We start from the raw sequence: 26,437 nt of genomic DNA, 5'->3' as shown, positions 1-26,437 counted from the left end.
TCATTGCAGGGATGCAAGGATGGTTCAATATTCACAAATCAATCAAAGTGATGTATCACATTAACAACATGAAAGATAAAAACCATATGATCATCTCAACAGATGCAGGAAAAAGCATCTGACAAAACTCAACAGGTGTTTATGATAAAAACTCTCAATAGAGTGGGTTTAAGAAGGAATGTACCTCAACCTAATAAAGGCCATAGATGACAAACCCACAGCTAACACAATACTCTTAAGGAAAAGCTTTAGGAACATGACAAGGTCCTCTTTTGCCACTTTTATTCAACACAATACTGGAAACGCTAGCCACAGCAATCAGACAAGACATAAAAGGTATCCAAATAGGTAAGGAAGAAGTTAAACTCTATTTGCAAATGCATGTTAGTGTATCTACAAAACTCTTAAGACTACCAGAATACTAGAATAAATGGGTTCGGTAAAGTTTCAGGATATAAAATTAATACACAGAAATCTGTTGTGTTTTTATACACTAATACAAAGTAGCAGAAGAGAAATAAAACAATCCAATTTTCAACTGCATCAAAAAGAATAGATTACCTAGGAATAAACATAACCAAGAAGATGAAAGACCTGTACTCTGAGAACGTATATAAAACACTGACGAAAGAAATTAAAGACAACACAAACAAATGGAAAGATATACCATGAGAAAGATGCTCATGGACTGGATGAATCAATACTGTTAAAATGTCCACAATCTACAAAGCAATCCACAGATTCAGCACAATCCCTATCCAAATACCAGTAATATTTTTTTACAGAACTAGAACAAATAATCCTAAAATGTGTATGGAACCACAAAAGACCTGAATAGTCAAAGCCATCTTGAAAAAGAACAAAGCTGGAGGTATCACAATCCCAGATATCAAGATATACTACAAAACTAATAATCAAATAGTATGGTACTGGCACAAAAATGGTTATACAGATCAACAGAACTAGTTAGAAAGCCCAGAATTAGGGGCACCTGGGTGGCTCAGTCAGTTAAGCATCTGACTTCAGCTCAGGTCATGATCTTGTGGGTTTGTGAGTTCAAGCCCTGTGTCGGGCTCTGTGCTGACAGCTCAGAGCCTGGAGCCCACTTTGGATTCTGTGTCTCCCTCTCTCTCTGCCCCTCCCCTGCTCACGCTCTCTGTCTCAAACATACACACACAAAAAAAAATTTTAATGGGCAGAGGACCTAAGTAGACACTTTTCCAAAGAAGACATATAGAAGGCCAACAGAAACATGAAAAGATGCTCAAACATCACTAACCATCAAGACAACACAAATCAAAACCATAATGAAATATCACCTCATGCCTGTCAGAATGGCTGGTATCAAAAAAGTCAAGAAATAACAAGTGTTGGCGAGAATGTGGAGGAAAGACAACCCTCATGCACTGTTAATGGGAATGTAAATTGGTGCAACCACCATGAAAAAAAATATGGAGACTCCTTAAAAAATTAAAAATAGTAATACCATATGATCCACTACTGACTGGATCCCAAGGAAAACAAAAACACCAATTCATAAAGATATATGCACCACCTACATTTACTGCAGAATTATTTACAATAGTCAAGATATGTCCATCAATACACACGTGATGGAATATTACTCAGTCATAAAAAAAAAATGAGTTCTTACCCTTTGCAACAGCATGGATGGCCCTAGAGTGTATTATGCTACATGAGTAAGTCCCACAAATACCATATTATTTCACTTCTATATGGAATCTAAAAAATAAATGAACAATAAACAAACACCAGAAACAGACCCATAAATACAGAGAACAAATTGGTAGTTGCCAGGGGAATGGGGGTGCAAATGGGTGAAGGTGAGTGGGAGGTACAGGTCTCCAGTTATGGAATGAATAAGTTACGGGGATGAAAGGTACATCATAGGGAATATAATCAGTGTTCTTGTAATAGCATTGTATGGTGACAGATGGGAGCTACACTTGTGATGAGCATAGCATAATGTATAGAGTTGCCAAATCACTATGCTATACACCTGCCACTAATGTAACCTTGTGTCAACTACACTTTAAAAAAGAAACAAGAAATTTGCAGAGAAATGCTATCAAATATAACCAACAAATTACTGCCAAAAATATATTAATATTTACATTCACATATATAGGGTAGACTTTATCTTCTCAAGTACCACTACTTAGAAAAAGTGGGGGAAGGGAATCAGTCCTTTTTCCATTTCTCTTCTATCTTCTTTAAACTACTATTTATTGCTGTCTATAAATACAATGTACCCAGAGGACTGCCAACATTTTTAAGTTTTTCATTTGGCCCCAAATCTAGAGGACAACTGGTCTACCCGCTGGCTCTCTTCACTTAGCTACTGGGAATCTGACACAAAGGTCTATTGCTAGGCAGGTTGCCTTAGGCATGTGGCTTGGAGATGGACTGGTCAAGGCATCACCACATGTAGGCACAAGTCAGGCTGTTGGATGGGGCTCTGAGGAAAGGAGTAACTCAACACACACAGATAAAATAAGATTACATTTTATAATAAATTTTAGTCATAGTATAGTGATCTTTTTATACAAACTCACTTAAATGGAGTTTGCATCTTTTTTTCTTCAAATTTTTAATTTTACTCAATTTTAGTCTAAATCAGGAGTTGGCCAACTTTTCCTATAAAGGGCCAGAGAGTTAATATTTTAAGTTTACAGTCCACACAGTCTCTGTCACAACTATCCTGTTCTGTCCTTATAACACCAAAGCAGCCATAGACCATATGGAAATGAATGGACATGGCTGTATTCCAATAAAACTTTATTTATAAAACAGGTAGAGGGCCAATTTGGCCTTCCGGCAGTAGTTTGCCTTGTCAATGCTCAGTCTGTATCATCATAGCAAATGTGAAATTTAAAAATTCCAAATTAGAAAGAAGGAAAAAGGGAAGAAAAAAAAACTAGTTGTACCTATGATAAACAAAAGCCCCAAATTCAAGTAGGTGTATCAGAACAGATCCTCCTAAGCTAAGAGCTAGCACAATTTGGAATAACTTCAGAACAATCTAATAGGAGCTATCTAAATGAAAATAAATTTCTCTTACCTTAAAGTCAGCTTTGGTGAAGATTAAATGAAAACTATTACTGGTGCATTTTTGCATGCAAAAGAGAAACAAAATAGATTTGACTATTCATCATAATCTGAGCTAAATGAGTCATAAATACAGAGCAATGCATCTGTGAAAGAAAGATATAAGAAAGAGTATCTATCATCCAAGCCGTAGCCGTCCCCCATCTTGAAGCAGTTATCTGCCCGACCCCCAAAAGCAATAGACCAGGGCAATATGATTCTTTTCACAACAGAGTTACTGATTCCTAATACCCCACGAGTTTTCAAAATAAACTTCTTCGGGTTATACTGGAGCAATTATACATTTTTGCTGGTGCTAAGTCCAACACATGAGAATTCGCTCTTGAAAGTTCAATGTGATTATGGCAAACAGAAAACTATTCACTCCTATCTTCACAACCCTAGACTTAGAATACATAACCTTACATGTGACTTTTAATTTAAAAACATTACTGGATTCTAAAGGAGGAAATATGGCCATTTCATCCATACGCCGAGGTATGATGCCAAGCGAGTACCCATTAATATCTTTACAACTTCAGGTAACTCTAGGTGACAACCACTGCTAAAATAAAACATACCTAGTGGGACGCCTAGGTGGCTCAGCCAGTTGAGTGTCTGACTCTTGATTTCAGCTCGGTCATGATCTCACAGTTCATGAGCTCAAGCCCCACATCGGGCTCTGCACTGACAGTGTGGAGCCGGCTTGGGGTTCGCTCGCTCCCCCTCTCTCTCAGTCTCTCTCTCCCACTCAGTCTTTCTCTCAAAATAAATAAATACTTTTTAAAAATAAAATTTAAAAAATAAAACGTAACTGGTATACTTGGACTTGTTCTTGTACTCATGGGAACTGCCACTGAAATTCAATAATCTGTGACTCTATTCAATACAAACAGAAGATTGGCAAAAAAAATAAAATTTAAAAGACCACCTGATAGAACAATAATTCAAATATGACAACTCCAAATCCTCTGGGATTGTATCTCCTTTATAGTGAAATTTCAATTCAACAAACAGGCATTACGTGATGTGCAAAGTAGCAAAAATTAGGTGAGATGCTGAACAATGAAACAATGTGAATGAGCCTTTGGGAAGGCTGATGATGATAAATTATGATACTATGAGATTAAAAGTATGTGTACCTCATAAATATGAAAAACATCTCTTATGTGACTTAATAGGCAACTCACAAGAGAATACAGAAGTCAACGGATCAAACCATTATTTGCCTCTCAGATCAACAAAAGATCGAAAGGCTAATAATATCCGTTTTTGGCTGGAACTGTGGGGAAATGGTCGCTCACTCACACTATTACTAGGTTCATTTCTGTAGAACAATTTGAAAAACTGGTTGTGGAAAACGCTCCAAAACTGTATATCCTTTGACTCAGAAATTCCACGGATATCAGTGAATGAGGAGACTGTTCCACTAACCAAAAGAAAAATATATAAGAACTACATTCAACTTTAGGAAAATGGTTTAACTTTAGTTTGATAAATTCCAGAGACAACTAGCTAGTAGGCAGTTGGACATATAATAACTAGCATTTACTCAGGATATATGCTAGTCTTAACACACATTATTTCATTTAGTCCTCCCAAAACTCAAAGGGAGATAGATGTACTCAGTGACAGGAGCAGGATTCAAACACAGCTCTTCCCCCAAAGTTCTTAATCAATAGGCTACTCAGCCTCCATGGGTTTGACGCCTGACAGAAAATTCCAAGGTAGAAATACAGATTTGCAAGTTTATCTTTCTTTCACACATTTTATTCAGCAGAAAAACGAGTACTTAATGTTACACTTAAGGATATAAAAGAAGATAAAGTTACATTGCCTATCCTTAGGGAACCTGACAGAGACAGACATGAAAACAAAAAAACCTGCAGTCCTGTGTGACCGTGACAAAAGAAACAGTCACAAGGAATAATACTAACCCCAAAAGGAGAGACTAGTCAATTCTGCATTGGAGGAAGAGTCACCAAGGAAGGCTCTAAGAAAGGAAGACAATGCTTGAAGGTCGACTTAAAAAAAAAAAAAAAAAAGTCCTCCAAGTGGACTGGGGGAAACAGGAAAAGCGGGGCTCTCCAGAAAAGGAAAGGGCACGTATAAAAGCACCAAGGCCCAAAGAGCACAGTCAGTTCAAAGAAATGCACACAGGTCATCATAGTGATTAACAGACAGCACCCATCAACCATTCCAATCTCCACTCCCACCGCTCTCTTTCTCCTGATGCTGAACAACAGGACATAGGAGATACAGTTTTCTGCTCTCTTAAGTCTCATTTCCTAAAGAGAAGAACCATCCTCTAACCTCCTCTCCAAACAGAGACCTGGAAAAGGACAGGACAACCGACCTTGCCCATCAGGAGGAGCAGTGACATAGTGACCACCCTACAGAAAACAGCTCTCCGGCAGCTTTGCTACCGACCGCCTTACCCAGCCTTTTATTGTCTTGGTGGCATTTATTACTACCAGAAATTACACTGTCTAGTCTTTCTTTCTTACACTCCTAGTCATTCATTTGCTGAATGAATGGATATTTCTTTGTCTTATCCAACATGCAGATTTTAAAAATTAAAACAAAGCAAGATAAGATTTCACTTGTATAAGATACTCAATACTTTATATTTAATAGTATTTCTACGCCCCTCCCCAATTGTCTCCCCAAAACTGTCTAGTGCTCAATCTAAATAGCATCCCTCAGCCCCCAATTTTTTTTCCCTACAGAAAATGTTTGAAACAAAATGTCTCCAAAATTAACACCTAAATAGTTTAACTCTGCTCTATTCCCACCCAGATATTTCATTACAGTATCTTTGGACCAAAACAAACAGCTAGCAAACATGGATAGAGGGTTATACCAACTACAAACTGATGTTTTGTTTCAGTGAAACATGTTTAAGGAAAAATGGAAGGAAGGCTACCCCATGCTTAAGGAAAGAAAACCACGTCCTGCTAATAAAACAAAAATATCTAAGGCAAAAAGAAAAACGTGACCAATGTTGTTAGAAAGCAGGTAATACATGGTATCTGTAAGAAGGTCACCAATTTTTAGAAATTTGTGTCACTGATAACTAACTCTTAGAGATCAGGCTCTGCCCAAACCACGTGTTCTATAAAGTGTCTAACAAGGTACTATCCTTTGCAATCTGTTTATCCAATTGGCCACTTCACTTTAAGGTTCTTTTGAGCCACCCACCCCTATTTTCAGAATCATAGGTTTCAGGCTCCTTGAGTCACAGATGGGATGGTCTTTCTCCAGCTTAGAGGGAACCAGTACCACGAGCTCAGCAAGGCCATCAGTAACCTGATTAAAGGTTTTGTTACAAATAGATCAGGACTCGAGAAGCAACTTCGCAGGTCCAAATACTGTGAAAAAATGGACTTTTACTATGAATCTATTTCATGACTCATAAAGGTTTAAGTAAGAGCTAAATCTTGCCTTGCCAAATCCATTTCTCAATATAAATGCCATGTACAATTACACAGTGAATCCACTCTAACCCTTTTTTATATAGGAGTTACAAAAAGAAGCCTTTAAACCCCTCTAGGGACAAATTTATTTTCCTCAGCCAAGTGTTAACACCAATAAATGGAGGGTTTACATGTAATTCCTAAAAGCAGATAGACAGAAATTACCAACCACGCTATGACTTTTTGACTAAGCATTTCATTTAATCACACTTGTATAATAGGGCAAGTTAAAGGTGCAATGTTTTTAAAAATATGACATCCAAATTTTGCTCCAGAAATTTAAAGCACACTTTCCAGAACTGTATATTCAAACAAATGTTTTGAAGCTATGTCCTTTCTATACACAAGTGGACATCACACTAAGACCATGTATTTACTCACAGGCCCAAGCAGACAATGAATGGGCTAAACGGCGAGATCTCTTTGTTTGTATCAACTGCTCATTGGTGACCCAGCAACCCAGAACTGCATTCTCTTTCCTGGATTCCATGAGAGGCTGGTTAGTGAGAACTACTTCTCTGATATAAGTATTCTTTAGAAAAAAAACAAATCAAGACTTAAAGGCAGAACTTACATTATTACAAACCATAATAGCTAGTTTGTGATAATTCGTATTACCAGGTTATCAGTATCAAGAATGAAAAAGGGACATTCCTCTTAGAAAAATGGATCTCTCTGGACAACCATTATAGTCCAAAAAACAAAACTGACATTTCTTCACACACAAATAATACGAAGGTGGCAACATATAAGGCCTCAAATGATCAAAAAAAAAAATGAAATGGCCCTAAGACCAATAAAGAAACGCATCTCATAAAATTAATGTTTATGATGGATTTTAATCACGTGAAATTAAGAGGACCACTTAAGAAAACTGAAAAAGCAGAAAACAAGAAATTTTACATGAAGAGTCAAAGATGCACATATTCTCAACTTTCTTGTCCCCGGTCAGAAATATTCTAATCTGCCAAACACTCAGGCAAATGGCTGATGTCACATAACTGCCTCCAATGCCTTCATGTTCCAACTTCGCTGATAAATCAGGAGGAATCTGACTGCGAATCAGTCTGTGCTTTCAGGCTCAGCACAGTTCAGCAACCCTTAGAGGCACCCCCTTTTAATTGTTTATTATACGACTCCTGCAAGATGAGCAAAAATAAGAAAATAATACCATTCATACGCCCACCAGCCAAACATAAATAATCACCGTTAATGCTTTGATACCTTTAAGACACCCTCTTTCTTTCTTCCTCCCCTTCCTTCCACTTACTTCTCCCCTAACCATACCCAGAAAACCACTGTGTCCTCACCCAGAGAACCCCTTTCTGAAACTGCTGAGCACAGTGGCATTCTCCACCAGAACCTGTGGGCGCCGCGGTGAGAAGCACTCGCATGCGTAGGCGCCGCCTGCCTGCCTGGGGCCTGGAGCGCTGGGACCACCACGGAAGCAGCTTCCAAGTGCTCAAGGACTCCTGCAAAACACCACTTACTGTGCCGGGCATATGACTTCTCTCGTTCTTCCCATTCTGAGAGCTGCCGTTCTTGAGTTTCTTTTTCTTTTTGGCTGTTTCTTTGTGCTCTTTCTGTTTGTTCTGCACTTCAATGAGAACAGAAATGAAGCTGTTTTTCACTTCCTTTTCGAACTCCAGTTCATCTCGCAGGGCCAGCTGCTGCACCAGCTCCTCGGAGTATTCCTTGATGGCAGTCTCAATTTCTTCCAGTAGCTCATTTAATTCAGATACCGAGAGCCTTTTTACTCCTGCGGCCAGAAGCAAAGCACAGCAGATACTAAGACAAAAATGTTTCGGGAGACGAGCGCAACAGGGGGTTTCATGCCAAAAGAGCAGACACCATACTCTAAGCAATGAAACTGTTCACAATCTTCTCATAATCCTCAAACTTCTGGTGGGCAGGACTGAGCAGAGGTAGGCAGCAAAGTTACTTCTCAAGAGGCTGAGAAGTGTAACAACATTCTTTACTTGTCTAACTCAATCATCCCACCAACAGCACTCCAGTCAAGACTAAAAAAAGCTTGAACAAGAAACAGAACAAACACAAAAGCTGAGGGAGAGTACCCAAACTACCTGCTGACAAGAAACTGCAAGCAACTTAGCAGGGTTCTAGCACACTTCAAAAGACAGAAGTCGATTTGAAACAATTAAACTAAATACATATTTAATCACATATGGCCCAATGTGTGAATTTTTTTGAAGATTGGGAAGAAAGAAGGAAGGCCTACTCCCTAAAGCCCACTTCAAATTTTTCTCAGCACTTCTCCTCATGTGAGGCTATGATGTCACTAAAGTCCCAACACCCAGGACCTCAGAGTGTGACTGTATTTGGAGATGGGGTCTTTACAAAGATAATTAAGTTAAAATGAGGTTGTTAGGGTGGGCTCTAATTCAGTGTGAGTGGTGTCCTTATAAAATGACAAGATTAGGACAGAGATACATGCAAAGAGAAGACCACGGGAGGACAGAGAGGAGACATCTACAAGCCAAGGAGAGAGACCCAGAAGAAACCAAACCTGCCAACACCTTCATCTTGAACCTCTAGCCTCCAGACCTCTGAGAGGATAAATTCCCGTTGTTTAAGCCCCCAGCATGTGGTACTTCGTTACACAGCCCAAGCTGACTAGTACAGGATTCAAAGGTGAATGTGACAAAGTCCCTAAGCAATAATAAAGATATATGCCCGAGTATTACTAGAGGGCTGAAGAAGGGTGCATAACTTAGCCTTTGGGGTGAAAGCTTTCTGGAGATGGTTTGAGATGCACAGGAAGTCTAAAGAGCATGGATTGAAGGAGGGTGTCTTACTCTCTTCATAACTGCTAGTACTGGACCTCTTAAGAGTCTGGATTTCCTGGGACAGCATCGACAGCCGATCTGACTGCGTGGGTGTCTCGTCATCTTCTGGGTCTGGAGATTCCTGCATCATTTCTTCAATTTCTTCAATAACCTTCCAAAATACACACACCACTGTTAATCAGATATACTTGGGAAAAACAATCTCTCTGCAACATGGCGCTCATGAGGCAACCGAAAAGGGCACTGAAATATCCACTAACCAACACTGTGCAGGAGTTGGTGTTCTGAATAATCACAATTTTGACTGTTAAGAGTGAACATGGTTTATCAAGGAAATAAAATTTACAATATGCTGAACACAAAATTAAACAGAATAATATTTAATATGCCCATCATGATTCAGTAGATCTATCAGATCTTGAAGGTCTGAGAAATGGTGCAAAACACAGGTACAATTTACCTTACACATGCTAGAACCAGACATCGTTACAGTCAAAAGAAAGCAAATGACAGAAAATTCACCATATGACACATGCAAGTAATCAATTGAAAGCCATTTAATCAAACTGACATAAAATTTTTGAAATATATTTTTTATTTTATAAAAAATAAAGCAAGAAATTACCTCTATAGCAGTAAAATTTTCCTTTAATGGCAGAAAAGGAATTTCATATATTAATTCCATGAAAGATTAAGAGATATTCAAAAATTACATGACATGTAGAAGCTTAAAGGGAAAAAAAGAAGCTGCACAAAAACACAAAAATTTCAGAACCATCTTTCAGACAATGATCTACTGTCATGTGCAACGCTGCTCGAATCTTCCAACAGTACCTTGTCCTGCTCCACTTTTTAAAAGTTGAGAAGGATACAGAAGTCAGTGAGAATGTAAAACCACAAAAATTACTCAACAGTTAGAAAAAATAGGTCTAAGAGTTAAAAAAAAAAAAAAAAGGAAAAAAGAAACTATTAAGAAAACATTCAGGATGAATCAGTAAGCTTAAGGGCAAAGAAAAGTAAATCTGAAGGAGGTGGGGATTATGGTAATTAGTAAGAAGATTTTCTCAAATAGGCATTACAAAACAGTACAATGAAATGCCAGAGGAGGCTGCAGAATCTATTTCTCCAAGTCTCAGAAGCAGGAACAGTTTACGGCATTCAGGCAGACTACTGAGGAGACCGTGAACTCACAGGGTCACGTATTTCCCTGAGATATCATGATCAACCTCCCACAGCCCTCTAACCTATTATCTGGCATTTTAAGCACCACACTCTTCCCAGGCCTACAATAATCTAACCACAAATATGACTAAGGAGCATCAAAATGGCACATTTTAATGGACTCCTCCCATCCTTGCCATAACATATCTCTTTCCCGACCTCATCTTTCCAGCCTAAAAATGTAATGTGGCAGCATTCACAGTCAGAGCAGCCACGAGCATGTTATTTCAGGAAGGAGTTCTTACACCACATTTTGACAACACAACAGCAGTGGGAAGAGTATTCAGACAATGAGAAAGCTGATTCAAGCGGTTTACATGAACACAGCGTTGACATTATGAGAGCATGCCACAGGAATAAAGCTCACTTCTTTCCGGGTTCACAGTACACACTTCTAATAAGTACTAATGATTTTTACACAGGCTTTTAGAGGAACTGGGTAATTTCTACACAGATACATCAGAGTTGGCCATGTCTTGCCAACCCTAAAAAAAGTACCAAACTCACAATATTTTTTGTCATTTCAGGTTAAGCAATAACCCTCCCTTAGTAATAACTCGCTGCACTGATTTAACAAGGTCTATACTGGAAAACTGCCTATCTTGAAGAATCTTCCCAACTAGCATAATCCCATCTGCTTCGGATTACATATACTTTCTTCTTTTCTCAGTGGAGGAGTTAACTGATAAGCCTACATAAACAGAAAATGCGGGAAAAATCAGTAGATTCCAACAACCCGTCACTTATTGCCACAGTTAGAAATTGTCCTTCAGCTCGAGGTTCTCTTTTCCTTTCCTCGATGAATTTCTCCACAATACCTGGTCTGCAGTGAAGAGGGGCTCTTCATTAACGCAGGAGACGATGATTGAATGCATATCCAGCTGTTCTCTCAGCTCCTCATCGTCTGATGTATCAAAGAGCAAACTGTCACTTATCTAAAAGCAAAATAACCCACTGTTAAAAGCAGGACATTCTGATCACAACAAAGTCACAGCGTCTGGGTAAAGAGTCTTCCCTCGAAAGGGAGAAATGACTCCAATCACTGTGCACTAGGCAGTGTACGAAGTGCTTTACGTATTCACCTCAAACACAAATGAGGGGAATGGAAAGGAAACATGAAATTGCCTGCATGAATGCTGCCTGCACCCCTACTGCCCAATACAGACACACATGTAGCTGCTTTTTCCATGGAGAAGAATGTTTTACACAGTATTTGTTAGGAAGTTGTAGGGAATGATAGAGACACCCAAAGGAGGCAACAGGCGGGTTTAACAGCGAATGTTATTTAGTTAACAATCTAATAGTAAGAGTAGTAGATGTTAAAATTACACAGATGACATAAAGTTAATTACTTGCAAACTAACTTCTAATATTTGGGGTAAAAGATCAAGAATCACTCCCTGGCACTGTCCACGGGGGTCATACTTTGCCTTACAGTGGAACATCTCTCCTTCCAAAAATAAAATCTCTCTAGGTTCCAAGAAGATCTTTCAACCTAACTGTGCTGGAAGTTTCTGTTTGCTTCACTGCCATTTTCCTCTCTGCTCTGGGCCTCAGGAGGCTGAAGTTTATGGCCTATATCAAAGCACACCCTTGACTTCAGGGCAGTCCCTACTGCCTCCCTAGTTCCTCATACAGAAGCATCTGAAGTGTAAGGGTGAATCCAACCCACCCAGTAGGAAACCCGCAGTGAGAAGTGCAAGGAACCGCTGGTGGGCTGCCTTTCAGAACATCAGGCAGGGAGAGGAGCAACGCCAGTGCTCCAGGGTCTCTCCCCCCACACATTGCAATTCCATGCTGCACCACGGTGATGACATGGCTCCCATTCTATTCTTCCCGGACCATCGGCCTAGGAAAGGCCTGCACGTGGCCTTCAGCGTACCATTGTGAAATTTCAGACTGTGTATGAAAAAAAGAATCTAAAAGCTTCCAGAGAGAGGTAAAAAAAAAAAACACATTAAAAGGATCAAGAATCAAAAATGTCATTTGAACTCTCAACAGCAACCAAAGAAGCCAGAAAACAATTACTGTTATTTCCATGTTTCAATACATTCCACCCTAGAATCCTATCTCCAGCTAAACAAACAATTAGATGGGGGCTTGGAATAAAGACATTTTCAAGTATTCAAGTTCCCAAAGTATTTGACCTCATACACCCTTTCTCAGACAGCTACTGCAAAATATGCTGCATTAAAACCAGGAGGAAAGCCAGAAAGGAAGCAGACAAGGGATCTAATACAAGAAAGAGGTGAGGGCATTCTCGTAATGAAAGTGAAGTAAAGATCCCAGAATGTTGGCTGTGACGCTCAACGAGAGAGTGACCAGGTCAGATGAGAATGGTTATTGCACAGGACGTTAAGAAAAGCACAAAGAGGAAGAGAGACAGACACTAACAGATTATCTGGTGTATGTCACTAAAGTGAGTTTCAGGGTTCTGCTGAAGCTGAATCTGTGAGCTAATGGTAACTTAAATAAAACACAAGGCAATTATTATTACCCTAAGAAAAAAAATTACAAGAGGAAATTTCTCATGATATACGGAAATGGGTCAACTGTGAACATTTAAACAGTCAATGTAAATGATTAAAATTAACTTAATCAAATATCTTAATATAACTATATTGGAAAGACAAGGGAAGGAAAAGTTTTGGTGATGGGGGTTGGAGAGAGGACTGAGAAAGACCTAAACCCTCATCCTCTGGATGTAAAGTAAATGGATAAAGTCTAAAGTTGGAAAGAAAAAAAAAGCAACTAAAATGGGAGAATGTTTGACTTCAAAATTATAGAAGTGGGGATGACATGTGCCTCGGTAGTCGTAAGGATGTACGGATGATGGAGAGGAGACCTAACAATTATCTCCACAGGTCCTTAAATTTTAACACTTCCCAAAATCAATCTTCATTATAATCTGAGGACCACAGATTTATTTTTCCCCTCACAAAGTGTTAATTTTGAAGTGACCCCTAAGGAAGATAGGATCATCTTCTTCCTGCTTCTACTCTTGAAGATGAAAAGGTGCATACAACAACGTTCCCTGTCCCTGAAAAAATGCTCATGGCAGGAGGAGGAAGATGGCACAGGAGAGGTTCCTAAAGCAATGTGATTCCGAAGCCTTCTATCATCTAAGCATGTTCAAAACCGGCACTGGATTTAGAATCGTTTTCATAGCTATTGCCAAGATACACAAGTGATACCAGTAACCCATTAGAATAGATTTCCATAACAACAGAAATAATGATCCCAGATCATCTTTCCCGGGACTGAGCCAAGTCCATTCCCCACAGAGATGGCATATGTTAAGGGCTGGAACCCCTTTCGGGCTTTGAAAGCTAACCTTGGCTGTCATGGGTGTCATTATTCACTCTCCCATTCGGCATCAGTGTGTCTTCTCTCTGCCAAGCGTTCCCATCACTCCTTCCTGTGCCAGGTTAGACACACAGCCGGTGGTTCTACTGCCCTGTATGAAACTGAAGCTGCTTCGGATGGAAAAAATGTGCCCATGTAAGAATTTGGAACGTACTAGTTGCCTTACTCCAGAAAAGACTCATCCAATTTAGAAGTATGCCGTCTTAAACATCTTAAACCTCAATGAAAGAAAAATCAAAAGCTGAAATCTGGCAAATGGTGGTTTTCCTAAAGGTTTTCCTCAGCCTAATGCAAAAGAAATGTCTTCTCCCTTCGTCAAGGAAAAAAAAAAAAATTCCTATAGATCTTGTTTTACAATTGGAATAATCTAAGGAATGCTTCCAAAAGGCAATTTAACACGATTCAGTTACGGGAAGGATCGAGCACAGGTGGCAATGCTAAACAAGATAACTCAGGCTAAAAAAGATGTAATGATATGCTATCTAATGGAATGAGATGGTTGCTTCTTATACAATTCCGCGTTGCCCACTTGTTCTTAAGGAACTTAATGTGTGCCACTCCTTCCTGAGAAACAGAGTTCTAATTTCTAATTTCAGTTCTATTCATCAGACAGATAGATGACAGATGGATGATCACTTGTCCACTTTAATCTGATGAGGTTTCCAGATAAGGTTTTTATAATTAAGATTAGTTACTAGTACTAAACTCCAAGTGGTTACTAATCAACTACCCTCAGCCATACCATTATTCTGGAATTAAAAACAACAACCAAAAGGCAGAAAAAGGGAGTGACTTCCTAAAGTGCAATCTAAGAACTATACAAGACATACATTTTATTCAATGAAACTAAATTAGAGTGTCCCATTCATCCTGCAATGTACTTCCATTTGAAACTATGAAAGGCTCTCTTCTACGCTATATTTTATTATGTCAAACAAAAAATTACTCATTAATTGGCTATCATGGATTTAGCACTATGTTAAATAATATAAAAATAGCTACTTTTTAAAAAAGAACTTTCCATCATGGTCTCTGACCTTATGGTCTCATTGACAAGATCATACATTCGTTCACTCAACATAACTTGTCCTAGTACTCACTATGTGCCAGGCACAGTGATAGCTACTAAAAACACAATTACAAAGACACCTGCCAGCAAGTCACAATCTAATGACAGACCCTGAAACATATGATTAATAAGAGAACAAAGTAATGGTTAGAAACATGAACAATGTGCTGTCAGGATTAGTACCCAGGAGACAACGGGGCTAACCTCTGTGGGACAGATAAGTCCTTGAAGATTTTCACAACCCCACCAGTGTAACCGATTCCCACAGAGAGAGGTGCATTTTCCTCCCACACAGGGATTTAGGCCATGGCTAAATGACCATCTGTCAGAGATGCTGTAGATGGGGATTCCCCCCAAGTGAGAGGGTGGATTAAGTGTCCTTTAAAGTCGCTTCCAACTCTAAAATTGTATAATTCCATGAGATCAGCAAAGGCTAAAACAGTAATAGGAAGCTTCAGAGAGGAAGGGAAACTTGAACTAAGCCCAAAATGATAGCTAGGGTCTAAATAAACAGAAGATAGAGCATAAGGTATGCTGTTTTATTCCTTTTCACTAAACATATGCCAGGTTGGTCAACAAAATAGCTTTGTGGGGTTAATAACTGGAACATACAGTAAGATTTCTGTATCTACTAGAATACTAGGAAATAGAAGCAAAATTCTGTATTTTACTAGAAAATAATAGCAGCAGGCTTTCCTGAATCATATATTTAAGAAAACGGTTTTCATAAAACATTAGCAATACTATTTAAAATACTGACAGCCCCACTGCACTATACTCTCAATTACACAACTATACTTAATGAAATACAGAGCGTGCCAAAAAATCTGGCATGAGTTTACACTGTTACATGATAAGGAACTTCAAACAGGCCCGGAAACTTAACATAATTTGGCTACATTTCTCATCACCTTTAGATAAACCAACAATGTGATTTTCCACTTAAAACAACTATCTTCCTGGGGCGCCTGGGTGGCTCAGTCAGTTGAGTATCTGATTCTTGATTTCAACTTAGGTCATGATCTCACAGTTCGTGAAACAGAGCCCCACAATGGGCTCCACGCCGAGCATGGAGCCTGCTTGAGATTCTCTGTCTTCCTCTGCTACTCTCTCCTGCTTGCACTCTCTCTCTCAAAATAAATAAACTTAAAAAGAAAAGAGAAGAGAAAAGAGAAGAGAAAAGAGAAGAGAAGAGAAGAGAAGAGAAGAGAAGAGAAGAGAAGAGAAGAGGGAAGGGAAGGGAAGGGAAGGGAAGGGAAGGGAAGGGAAGGGAAGGGAAGGGAAGGGAAAGAGAAAATAAAATCTCTGCATTAAAAAAAAAATTAGGGGCACATGGGTGGCTCAATCAGTTAAGCTTCCAACTTCGGCTCAGGTCATGATCTCGTGGTTGGTGAATTCGAGCCCCGCATCGGGCTCTGTGCTGACAGCTCAGAGCCTGAAGCCTGCTTCGGATTCTGTGTCTCCCTCTCTCTGCCCCTCCCCACTTGCGTATTCTCTCTCTCTCTCTCAAAAATAAATAAATAAACATTAAATTATCTTCCCTTTTCTACACTCCCACCCCAGATGTCCTATCAATTGTGATCACACTTAAGACATCTTCACATTACAATACCAAGGAATCCTAAGCAGCCTCAGTTAGCCAAGAACAGTAATGTCTTTTTTTTTAATGTATATTTATTTTTTGAGACAAAGTGTGAGCAGGGTGCAGCAGAGAGAGAGAGACACACACACACACACACACACACAGAATCTGAAGCAGGCTCCAGGCTCTGAGCTGTCAGCACAGAGCCCGACATGGGGCTCAAACCCAGGAACCGCGAGATTATGACCACAGCCGAAGTCAGACACTTAACTGACTGAGCCACCCAGGCGCCCTGAACTGTAATGTCTTTTAGGTTCCCCAACACTCACAGAAACAGAGTCTTCCGAAAACATGTCATGTCCAACAAGTCCTTAAATTCATCAGAAAGTTAACTCTATGTTGATATTCCAGTACCCTCAATGTATAACTGAGTTTTCTCAGCATACTAAAGTTATGCTAGTTAAAGCTCAGGAGAAAAATGCTCATCACTGGTGTTCATACACAGGTAATGAAGATTTGGCTAAACATACAAAAGTGAGTGTGTGCAGGGGAAGAACTGGAGGAAAGTGCTAGCAAGCTGACAGTAGTGGAGCCAAGATGGCAACAGTGGGCCACTCCAAATGCTAGAAACTTGGAAATAAGAGGCAACCCAATGAACATGCGTGAAATAGAAAGGCTACTTTTTAGTTCCATCCTCAGGATCAGTTAGTCAGAAACTATCAGCTCAATTCTTAACTTACCCCTTTTTCTGAGAGGTTCAGTGTAAGCAAATGCAAGGTCCTAGTATGGGATGACTTCCAGTCTACAGGCATGACGTTCCCGTAATTATCGGTCAGGGCATTCCAAATCCTTAAAAAGAAGAAAACCACAATCAATGAAGGTTAACATCCTACATGTCTTTTATTAAATAAACATGCAATACTATAGTGAAAGATGCAACAAAAAATAACAAAGCAAAACAGCAGAAGGCCTGTTTTCCAGAAAAACACCAAAAAGAAGGGCCTCCTAAATAACACTAAATGAAAATCAGCTAATCAGGCTGACAAGATCAAGTGATTAAAAACTCTTTCAAAGTTGACAGCTAACATTCCCACTGTTCTAGGTGCCAGGCACAGTCCTAAGCAATTTACATATATGAACTCATCTAATCCTCACAAACTATATTATGAAGAATCATAATTATCCCCATTTTGCAGATGAGGAAACTAAAACACAGGCAGCTTATGTAATGTTTACAGAGCCACACAAGTAGTACACACACTATGTTTTACATTTATTTTTCTTCAATAACTTCCTAATATACTGGTCATTTCATAGGGTGAGTCATCTTTCTCTAACCAAAATTTTTTATCCTTTTTAGAGAAAGGATTCAGTCTCAGTGTGAGGCTAGGGTTTAATATCTATTTTGTAATATAACAGGCTAAGGACTAAGATAAATGAAGGGGGAAAGAAACAGGAATTCACAATAAAATGCACAAAGGTTATATCCAATGCAATTACCCTTCCTTATTGTCAGACAGCATTTTGGGGAAGCAACAGAGTGAAATGAAAGGGTGCTTGACTAAAATTCAGAAAACATAGACTCTTGTTTCCATTCTTTCTCAAACAATGAGTCTTTGGCTATGCCCCTTAACCTCTCTAGGTATGAGCAACCCTTCTATAAAATGAGAAGCTTGGACAAGAATACCAGATATTCCTTCCAGTTCTATTACTCCAAGCATTATTTCACATGAGTCATGCTGAGGAAAGTCCCAAGCCACACCAGACAAGGACAGCAAACTCCAATTTCATGATCAAAATTCAGATTTCAGTACCAAAGTAATATCAGCATAATCAAACATGACATTGTATGAAAAATATGAATGACTTTAGAGATATAAATGAGATGAAATTTAATTGGGTAAGTTAAACATTACATATATAAGTGACTTAGTGGGCAGAGATACACAGATGTCATAAGGGAAAAAAAACTAAAATATATGGCAGATATCTAATCATGAATAAGCCATTAAACAATTGAGTGGGTTTTTTTTTCCAAATGTGTAAGCCACTAAAGAGACAAAAACAAGACCACTGGAGGCATGAAAATAAGAATGCAAGCTTAAAAATAAAGAAGGAACATACTTGATTTAATGAATTTGGGATTTGGTGCTAAACAGAAGAAGCAATGGGATGGTAAATGCCAAAAAAACATAAAATCCCAAAATGATGTCTGGCTTTGGAATGCACATCAGCTTCAATGAAAACGTGAACCCAAAAAGCTCTAGGAAACTGGCTCGTTTACCCTGCACATCTCCCAAATGCATAGTTCATTCCTATTCTCCTCTCTGTTCGAATCATAACCTTCTCCAATGCCAAAGTGCTCAAATCAGAGGCAACAGTTGCGGACTGTTAAACGTGCTGAGTTTTTGACCCACACCTTCCTAGGTAAAAGCACTTCAGATACCAAATAACTGACTATATACCTAACGCTGGTTAGGAACTCAAGTAGGATATTCTCGTAGGTGAAGACAGTCCAGAGTTTTGGGGACTGCTTGTTTGCTTCTTTTTATTTTTTTTTTTAACGTTTTATTTATTTTTGAGACAGAGAGAGACAGAGCATGAACGGGGGAGGGGCAGAGAGAGAGGGAGACACAGAATTGGAAGCAGGCTCCAGGCTCTGAGCCATCAGCCCAGAGCCCAACGCGGGGCTCGAACTCACGAACCGCAAGATCGTGACCTGAGCTGAAGTCGGCCACTTAACCGACTGAGCCACCCAGGCGCCCCTTGTTTGCTTCTTTTTAAATGAGGCTGGAGTAAGAGGGCAAGTGGAGTGCAATACTTCACCCACTAGGAGAGACTGTGGGTGAATTTGATCTTCCAAGAAAGTGAAGGACAATTAACAGTACTCTCTCTCCACCAAGGTCACAACAGTTGTAGTTGGAAGGACACAGGGCTGACTTAAGTGGAAGATTTCTAGAATTCTCCAGTCAAGACATGAATTGCATTAATCCTTATCATAAAGTATTACAACCTGTCATAAACAACCAGCAGGACAAAGTCAAAGGAGGTCAAAATCCTGTGACATCGAATCCTACATGATACCCTTTCTAAAGTAAAATCTTAGCAGGTAAGTACAATCCATATGTAGCCAAAAATAAAGGTAGGGCTCAGAGAAGCTAAATGAGTGCCCTAAGCCAAGGCAATATCTAAGTGAAAGAATTCTCCACTCTCTCTAGTTTGAGGAGCAGGGATGGACATTTTGGATTCCATAAATGGAGAAATTTATGCAATAGAAAGGGGTGAGTGATGACCAGCCCCAGCCCCTGAAAAGAGAGAAAGAGGTTTGTTGCATTCCCAAATCAAGCATCATGCATTACTACCAACATATCATCTACTAAAAACCATCATCGAGAGTAACAAAATTATTTTAAGTTTTACATCAACCTAAGATTTAAGCAAAGACTAAAATAAACTACTTTCGTGTTGGTTTTTTTTTTATTTTTTTTAACATTTATTTATTTTTGAGACAGAGAGAGACAGAGCATGAACGGGGGAGGGGCAGAGAGAGAGGGAGACACAGAATCGGAAGCAGGTTCCAGGCTCTGAGCCGTCAGCCCAGAGTCCGACGCAGGGCTCGAACTCACGGACCATGAGATCGTGACCTGAGCCAAAGTCGGAGGCTTAACCGACTGAGCTACCCAGGCGCCCCTAGTGTTTTTTTTTTTAAGTTTGTTTGTTTTGAGAGAGAGAGAGAGATGGAGCATGAGCCAGGGAGGGGCAGAGAGAGAGGCAGGCAGAGAATCCCAAACAGGCTCCAGGCTGTCAGTGCAAAGCCCAATGCAGGGCTCAAACTCAGTTCATGAAATCACGACCTGAGCCGAAATCAAGAGTGGGACGCTTAACCGACTGAGCCATGCAGGTGCCCCTAAAATAAACTACTTTCTAGACAGTACAGGTGAAGCAAAAATAGGAAGCCTTAACTACGTGTGTACAAACCACTCATCTGTTTTGAGAAGTCACTCTTGACAAACCCAAAACCCAAAATATCACTTTTTTAATCCAGAATATGTTCTGAGTCCTTGTGATTCAGAATATATAAATCTACACATATATAAAACTATCTTCTCTGGGAACAGACTTTCAAAAATGTCATCTTTTGCTACTAGCTATGTACGTGCGTGTATAAATTCGTCATAAACTCTTCCCTCCGCACCGGGCAGGTCAATGAAATGATGTGGCCCCAGCATAGCCGGGCCCAAACCACTGCCAAGGCAGTGTTTAAAGGCCCCCATTCCTAAATCCTTCTCAAGCTTCCTACCTTATTCACAGAGGAATCAGGCTGGAAGGCCCTTTCAGTGCCTGTGGATCCTTCTCCATCTCTCAAGAATCCTTCCCTAACCTCTAATCTCTCCACTCCATCAGGGCTCTAAAAACCCACCCCACCCATGTCCACACTGTTTATTGCACTACTTGAACCCTCAGCCTCTCCAGGGCTCCTCCCCAGCTACCTATACCATATGCTCAGCTCCCTCACCCTCACCACCCCTTTTACTGTCTTTTGGGGTGAAACCCTGGTACCTAACGACAACCCTTAGCCAAATTTTAAGTGGCTAGTTAAGGCTAGGCTAGTAGTTAAATGAAGTGCCCCCCAGGAACTCTGCCTCCCCCTTAACCAGCTCTCACAAATCCCTATGAATTTCCTATCATGGCTCTTAGACGGTTCTATCCTAATGACCTGTTAATGTACGTGTTTACCCACCAGACTAAGAGATCCCTGCCGTTAGTAACCACTGCGTTCCTTTCGTTTTTGCCTCTGTGGTGATGTGCACTCCACCTGGGCTCTCAGATGGAGCCAATAAATTCTGTGGCATAAATGCTGCTTTAACGCTGGTACTTTTGCACGTGCCATATCGGCGAGCTGTATTGCTAGACCTTTCTTCATCTGCCAGGCAAACTCCCACTCACCCAATCAGGATCCAGTTTTCACATTTCTTTCCCCGTGAAGCCTTTCCTGCCTCTCCCACATGTCCTATATAAAAAATCTTCTATACTTTGCACTTAACGTCCAGGAGAATATGTCACACCCATACAAATATTTGTCTGCAAGTCCACCCCCCGGCCTAAATTGTGCCCTATGTGACAGGGGTATGTTCAGTCACCTTGGTATCCCCAGGGCGAAGCAGCCTCTGGCACTGAGAGCTTAAATTAATGCTAGTTGAATGAATGAGTGGCTACACACGTGCCCGAAGAGGTGCTGTCTCTAACTACCGGCTCCGGGCAAGCAGGTTCCTCTCTGAACCAAACAGACCCGGGTCGGTTTCTAGGCAGCAGGAGGGCAGTAGCGGAGAGAGAGTAGCGTGGAGGGCCGAGGAGCGGGGATTTAAATAGCTGAGCGCCCGGAGGCCAAAAGCCCCAGGGAGCCCAGCGGGGGGAGCTGGGAGGGCGGGGACTCGCCAGTCTGTGGAGGCGGAAAGAGGGCGCGGGGAGGAGCCTGTGGCCGGAGTCCCGCCGAGGCTGCGGACCGAGGGCCGGAGGGCAGGACGAGGGCTAGACGAGAGCTGGACGAAGGCAGCTCGAGGGGCAGGGGGGGCTCCCGCCCGCTCCCGGCCGGGCCCGCACTCACTCGTCCCCCTGCAGGAGGCTGCGTTCTGTGATGGGCCGCACGGCCGCCCTCGGGGGCTCGGCGCCGGGACCCGAGGGGCGGAAACACAGGCTCAGCTTCTCCTCCAAGCTGCAGGCCAGCGCCGGGAAGCCGTCACCTCCCCCGCCCGGCCCTGCCCCGGCTTCGGGGCTCGCGTTACAGTTCTCTTGGTCCTGGAGGCTCCGGGCCGGCTCCTGGAACTCATAGAAATCCTGCCAGTCCCCGTCCGCCGCCATCGCCGCCCGGCGCAGTCGCGCGCCCCGCCCCACAGGCCTCGCCCCACAGGCCCCGCCCGAGGCCCCGCCCCACACAGCAGGTCCCGCCCCCCCTCGGGCCCCGCCTCCTCCGTCCCGCCACCGGGGTACCTGTCAGAGCCAACTGGCCTCGGGGTCTTCCCTTTTCCTGAGGCTTCCCCGAGGTGATCGCTGTCCCCGTAGAAAGGAAACCTTTAATTAACGTTGAGTCTCTTCCTACAGTTTCTATCACTCAGGAATGACTTCCCTCTTAACCTTTCCCTAGTGGGAAACTAGCCTAAATGTGGTGGCTAAAATAAAGGGCTTCTTTAAACTTGTGACCTAGTGTCAGATTATGACCCAGGAGAAACCAGCTCCTTTTGTTAACTTTCCAACCAGAAGAGCAGGCAGAGTCACTTGGAAATGCTTAAGCCCTACCAAAATTCATTCCACAAATATTTCATGTCTAACACACGCAAAGCACTTTCTAGACCCTGGGGAACATACAAAGATGAATAATTATGTGAATTAATATTTGAAAAGCACTTGGAACAGTATTGGGGAAGGTAATTGAAAAGACATGACCGCCACTTGACCCGTGAGTTGGACCCAGGCACTGGAAGTCTCACACCCTCCCCTGTCCTTGGAATGTGGGTTCCACTTGCCTTTCCTGCTCCCAGAAGCACTCCAAGGACAGAGCCTTCAGATAGTATGTGGTGTTGAGAACACCTTCAGGGTGTACCATGACTGAACCCAGTTAGGCCTCTTAATAAACTTTTGAAGATTTGGCAGGTGGGTGTGGGGATCTATTTGTCTTGCTGTCACCAAAGGCAAGCCTCCTATGTAAGTTCCTTTTGCTTATTAAAACTGTCACCTACCATCCTGGAGTGGCCTGCTGCTTTCTTTGGTCTTTCCCTGCCCTCCACCTAGGAGGCTGATTTCAGAGTACACCTGGGAAGCTCCAAAGAGGGTTGCAAACCAAGGGTTGCGAACCTTATAGACATTATGCTAAGTGAAGTCACACACAAAAAGACAAATGCTGTATGATTCCTCTTGTATGAGGTACCTAAGTAGTCAAAATCATAGAGACAGAAAGTAGCATGGAGTTGCCAGGGGCTGGGGGTAGGGAGAGAAATGGGGAGTTAGTGTTTCATGGGTACAGAGTTTCCTTTGGGGATGATAAAAAATTCTGGAGATGGATGGTAGTGATAGTCACACATGAATGTACTTAATGCCACAGCACATTTTAAATTTCTTAAAATGGTAATGTTCATGTTATATATATTTAACCACGATTTTTTTTCTAAAAAGGTGTGGCTCTATTAAATTCCTTGTTAGAACTGCCCTATACAGATGTGCCTTGTTTACTTAACATCTGATCTGCTTAAAAGTGGATCCAAATCAGACATTTAAAACTAGTTCATTCACTGTATATAGTAATTATTGATAAATTGCTAACTTGTTGATTATCTCTTTTACTTTACTGTTTGATGGAAGCTATATTTTATACTATAATTATATAAATTCACTAGCAAGTAATGCAAGATTAATAAAATAGACTGTTATTTGAAGATGTAAATCTGAGGGCCTCATTCGGAGGAGAAGAAATTCAGTGGAGGCAGAAAATCTCTCTGGCCTATGCAGGAAAAAAGATGAAGAAAAGAGAAAAAGATGCCAACCTTCCACAACACAAAGTCCACTTCCTAATGAATTGGGAGAAAAATTAGTAAATAATAATAATAATAATAATAATAATAATAATAACACTAAGAAAGTTCTGTTGAGCACAATGACACATGGTCAGAAGGTGACTCTATGGAAGACTGACAGGGTGCATTCAGGAGACCAGGTGGCCTCAAGAGACTCCACCAGTTTGTAGAAAGAAACAGACATAAACAATTCAGGAAAGTTAAAAAAGGGAGAGAGAGAGAGAGAGAGAGAGAGAGAGAGAGAACGAACCCAGGAAGCTTGGGTCACATTTGGATGAGATAAACTGGTTCTGTAAATGATTTTATTTTTTGCCTGTTCCAGGTTACACATTTAATGTTGCCCATATGCATTACAGTCTATTTTCCAGTATACTTATTAATACAAATTTCTTCTAGGGGTATTTGTCCCAAATTGTCCATAGACTCAAGAGTGCTAGGACAAGGGAACCATAACATCCAGCAATATTCCACAAAATCAACCAGAGGAATCCCCCAAAATTTCCAAAGATGAGGGTGTTACAAGAATGAGTGCTAAAATTGAAATACCCTACTTCTTTAGAGTCGTATTTTCTCAGGTTCTTGTTTTTCATTCTTCTCCCTCTATGGTTTTCTTTCCAGAGGTGTTAAAATTTCTTTTGCTCTCTTTGGAGAAGGAAAATCTTATTGTGAGTGGGGTTGTGATGGGTGAGACTAAATGTCTGTTCTACACATGATATTATAATTTTTATTTTTTTTAATTTTTTTTAGTGTTTATTTTATTTATTTTTGAGACAGAGCATGAGCAGGGGAGGGGCAGAGAGAGAGGGAGACACAGAATCTGAATCAGGCTCCAGGCTCTGAACTGTCAGCACAGAGCCTGATGGGTGGCTCAAACCAACGAACTGTGAAATCATGACCTGAGCCAAAGTTGGATGTTTAACCGACTGAACCACCCAGGCACCCCAATGTTATAATTTTTAAAGCTGTAAGTTTAACAGGGTTTTTTTTAAGGGTGCTCAAAATGTTGTCATCAAAAGAGTTATGCCAATATTGCTGCATCTAAATACTGTCATCAAAATATTATGTATCTAATATCACCTCACACCTATCAGAATGGCTAAAGTCAAAAACACAAGAAACTACAGTTGTTGGCAAGGATGTGGAGAAAAATGAACCCTCATGCACTGTTGGTGGGTATGCACCTCATGCAAACTGGTGCAGCCACTCTGGAAAACAGTATGGAGGTTCCTCAAAAAATGAAAAATAAAACTACCCTATGACCCAGCAATTGCACTACTAGGTATTTATCCAAGGGATACAGGTGTGCTGTTACAAAGGGACATATGCACCCCCATGTTTATAGCAACACTATCAACAATAGCCAAAGTATGGAAAGAGCCCAAATGTCCATCGATGGATGAATGGATAAAGAAAATGTGGCCTATATACACAAAGGAATATTATTCAGCCATAAAAAAAATAATGAAATCTTCCCATTTGCAACAAGATGGATGGAGCTTGAGAGTATAATGCTAAGTGAAATAATCCAGTCAGAGAAAGACAAATACCATATGATTTCACTTATATGTGTAATTTGAGGAACAAAACAGATGAACAAAGGAAAAAAGAGTGACAAACCAAGAAATAGACTCAACTATAGAGAACAAACTGGTGGTCACCAGAGGGGAAGTTGGTGGGAGGATGGTTTAAATAGGTAATGAGTATTGAAGAGTACACTTAACATGATGAGCACTGAAATATTAGAACTGGCTCATTGTTGAAACTAATATAATGCTGTATGTAACTGTACTGGAATTAAAATGAAAAACTTAATTAAAAAAATTCTAGGGGCTCCTGGGTGGTGCAGTTGGTTAAGCGTCCGACTTCAGCCAGGTCACGATCTCGTGGTCCGTGAGTTCGAGCCCCGCGTCGGGCTCTGGGCTGATGGCTCAGAGCCTGGAGCCTGTTTCCAATTCTGTGTCTCCCTCTCTCTCTGCCCCTCCCCCGTTCATGCTCTGTCTCTCTCTGTCCCAAAAATAAATAAATGTTGAAAAAAAAAAAATTCTAACTGCTATGCATCTAAATAAATAAGCCACTTGTTGGATCTACAAAGACAAAACAATGTGGCCTGTTAAGATAATTGTTTCTATAATTTAAGCAAACACACACATAATTGCTCAATTTTCTACTTGACTTCACTAGGGTAGACACAGAAGTAAGCGTGTTTCTAATCTGATATTAGATGGTTAGGACTAGTTGTCTTG

At 40.8% G+C, this 26,437-nt stretch overlaps 1 protein-coding gene across 2 annotated transcripts in view; it reads right to left on the bottom strand.

The window, feature by feature from the left end:
- Positions 1 to 22,536, bottom strand: part of FEZ2 (fasciculation and elongation protein zeta 2) — a 43,005-nt gene extending 20,469 nt beyond the window's left edge. For both annotated transcript variants that reach the window (XM_045447167.1, XM_045447168.1), the window contains exons 1-5: positions 22,235 to 22,536; positions 17,370 to 17,478; positions 11,431 to 11,547; positions 9,401 to 9,542; positions 8,075 to 8,343 (exon numbers count right to left, since the gene is read on the bottom strand). In XM_045447167.1, coding sequence (XP_045303123.1) covers positions 8,075 to 8,343; positions 9,401 to 9,542; positions 11,431 to 11,547; positions 17,370 to 17,478; positions 22,235 to 22,488 — 891 coding nt within the window. In that variant the 5' untranslated portion in view covers positions 22,489 to 22,536. The remainder of the gene's footprint in view (positions 1 to 8,074; positions 8,344 to 9,400; positions 9,543 to 11,430; positions 11,548 to 17,369; positions 17,479 to 22,234) is intronic.
- Positions 22,537 to 26,437: the final 3,901 nt, after the last annotated feature.

Source organism: Leopardus geoffroyi, chromosome A3 (genome assembly GCF_018350155.1).
Source record: "Leopardus geoffroyi isolate Oge1 chromosome A3, O.geoffroyi_Oge1_pat1.0, whole genome shotgun sequence".
NCBI classification, from domain to species: Eukaryota; Metazoa; Chordata; class Mammalia; order Carnivora; family Felidae; genus Leopardus; species Leopardus geoffroyi.
This window is presented reverse-complemented; position numbering and strand designations above follow the sequence as displayed.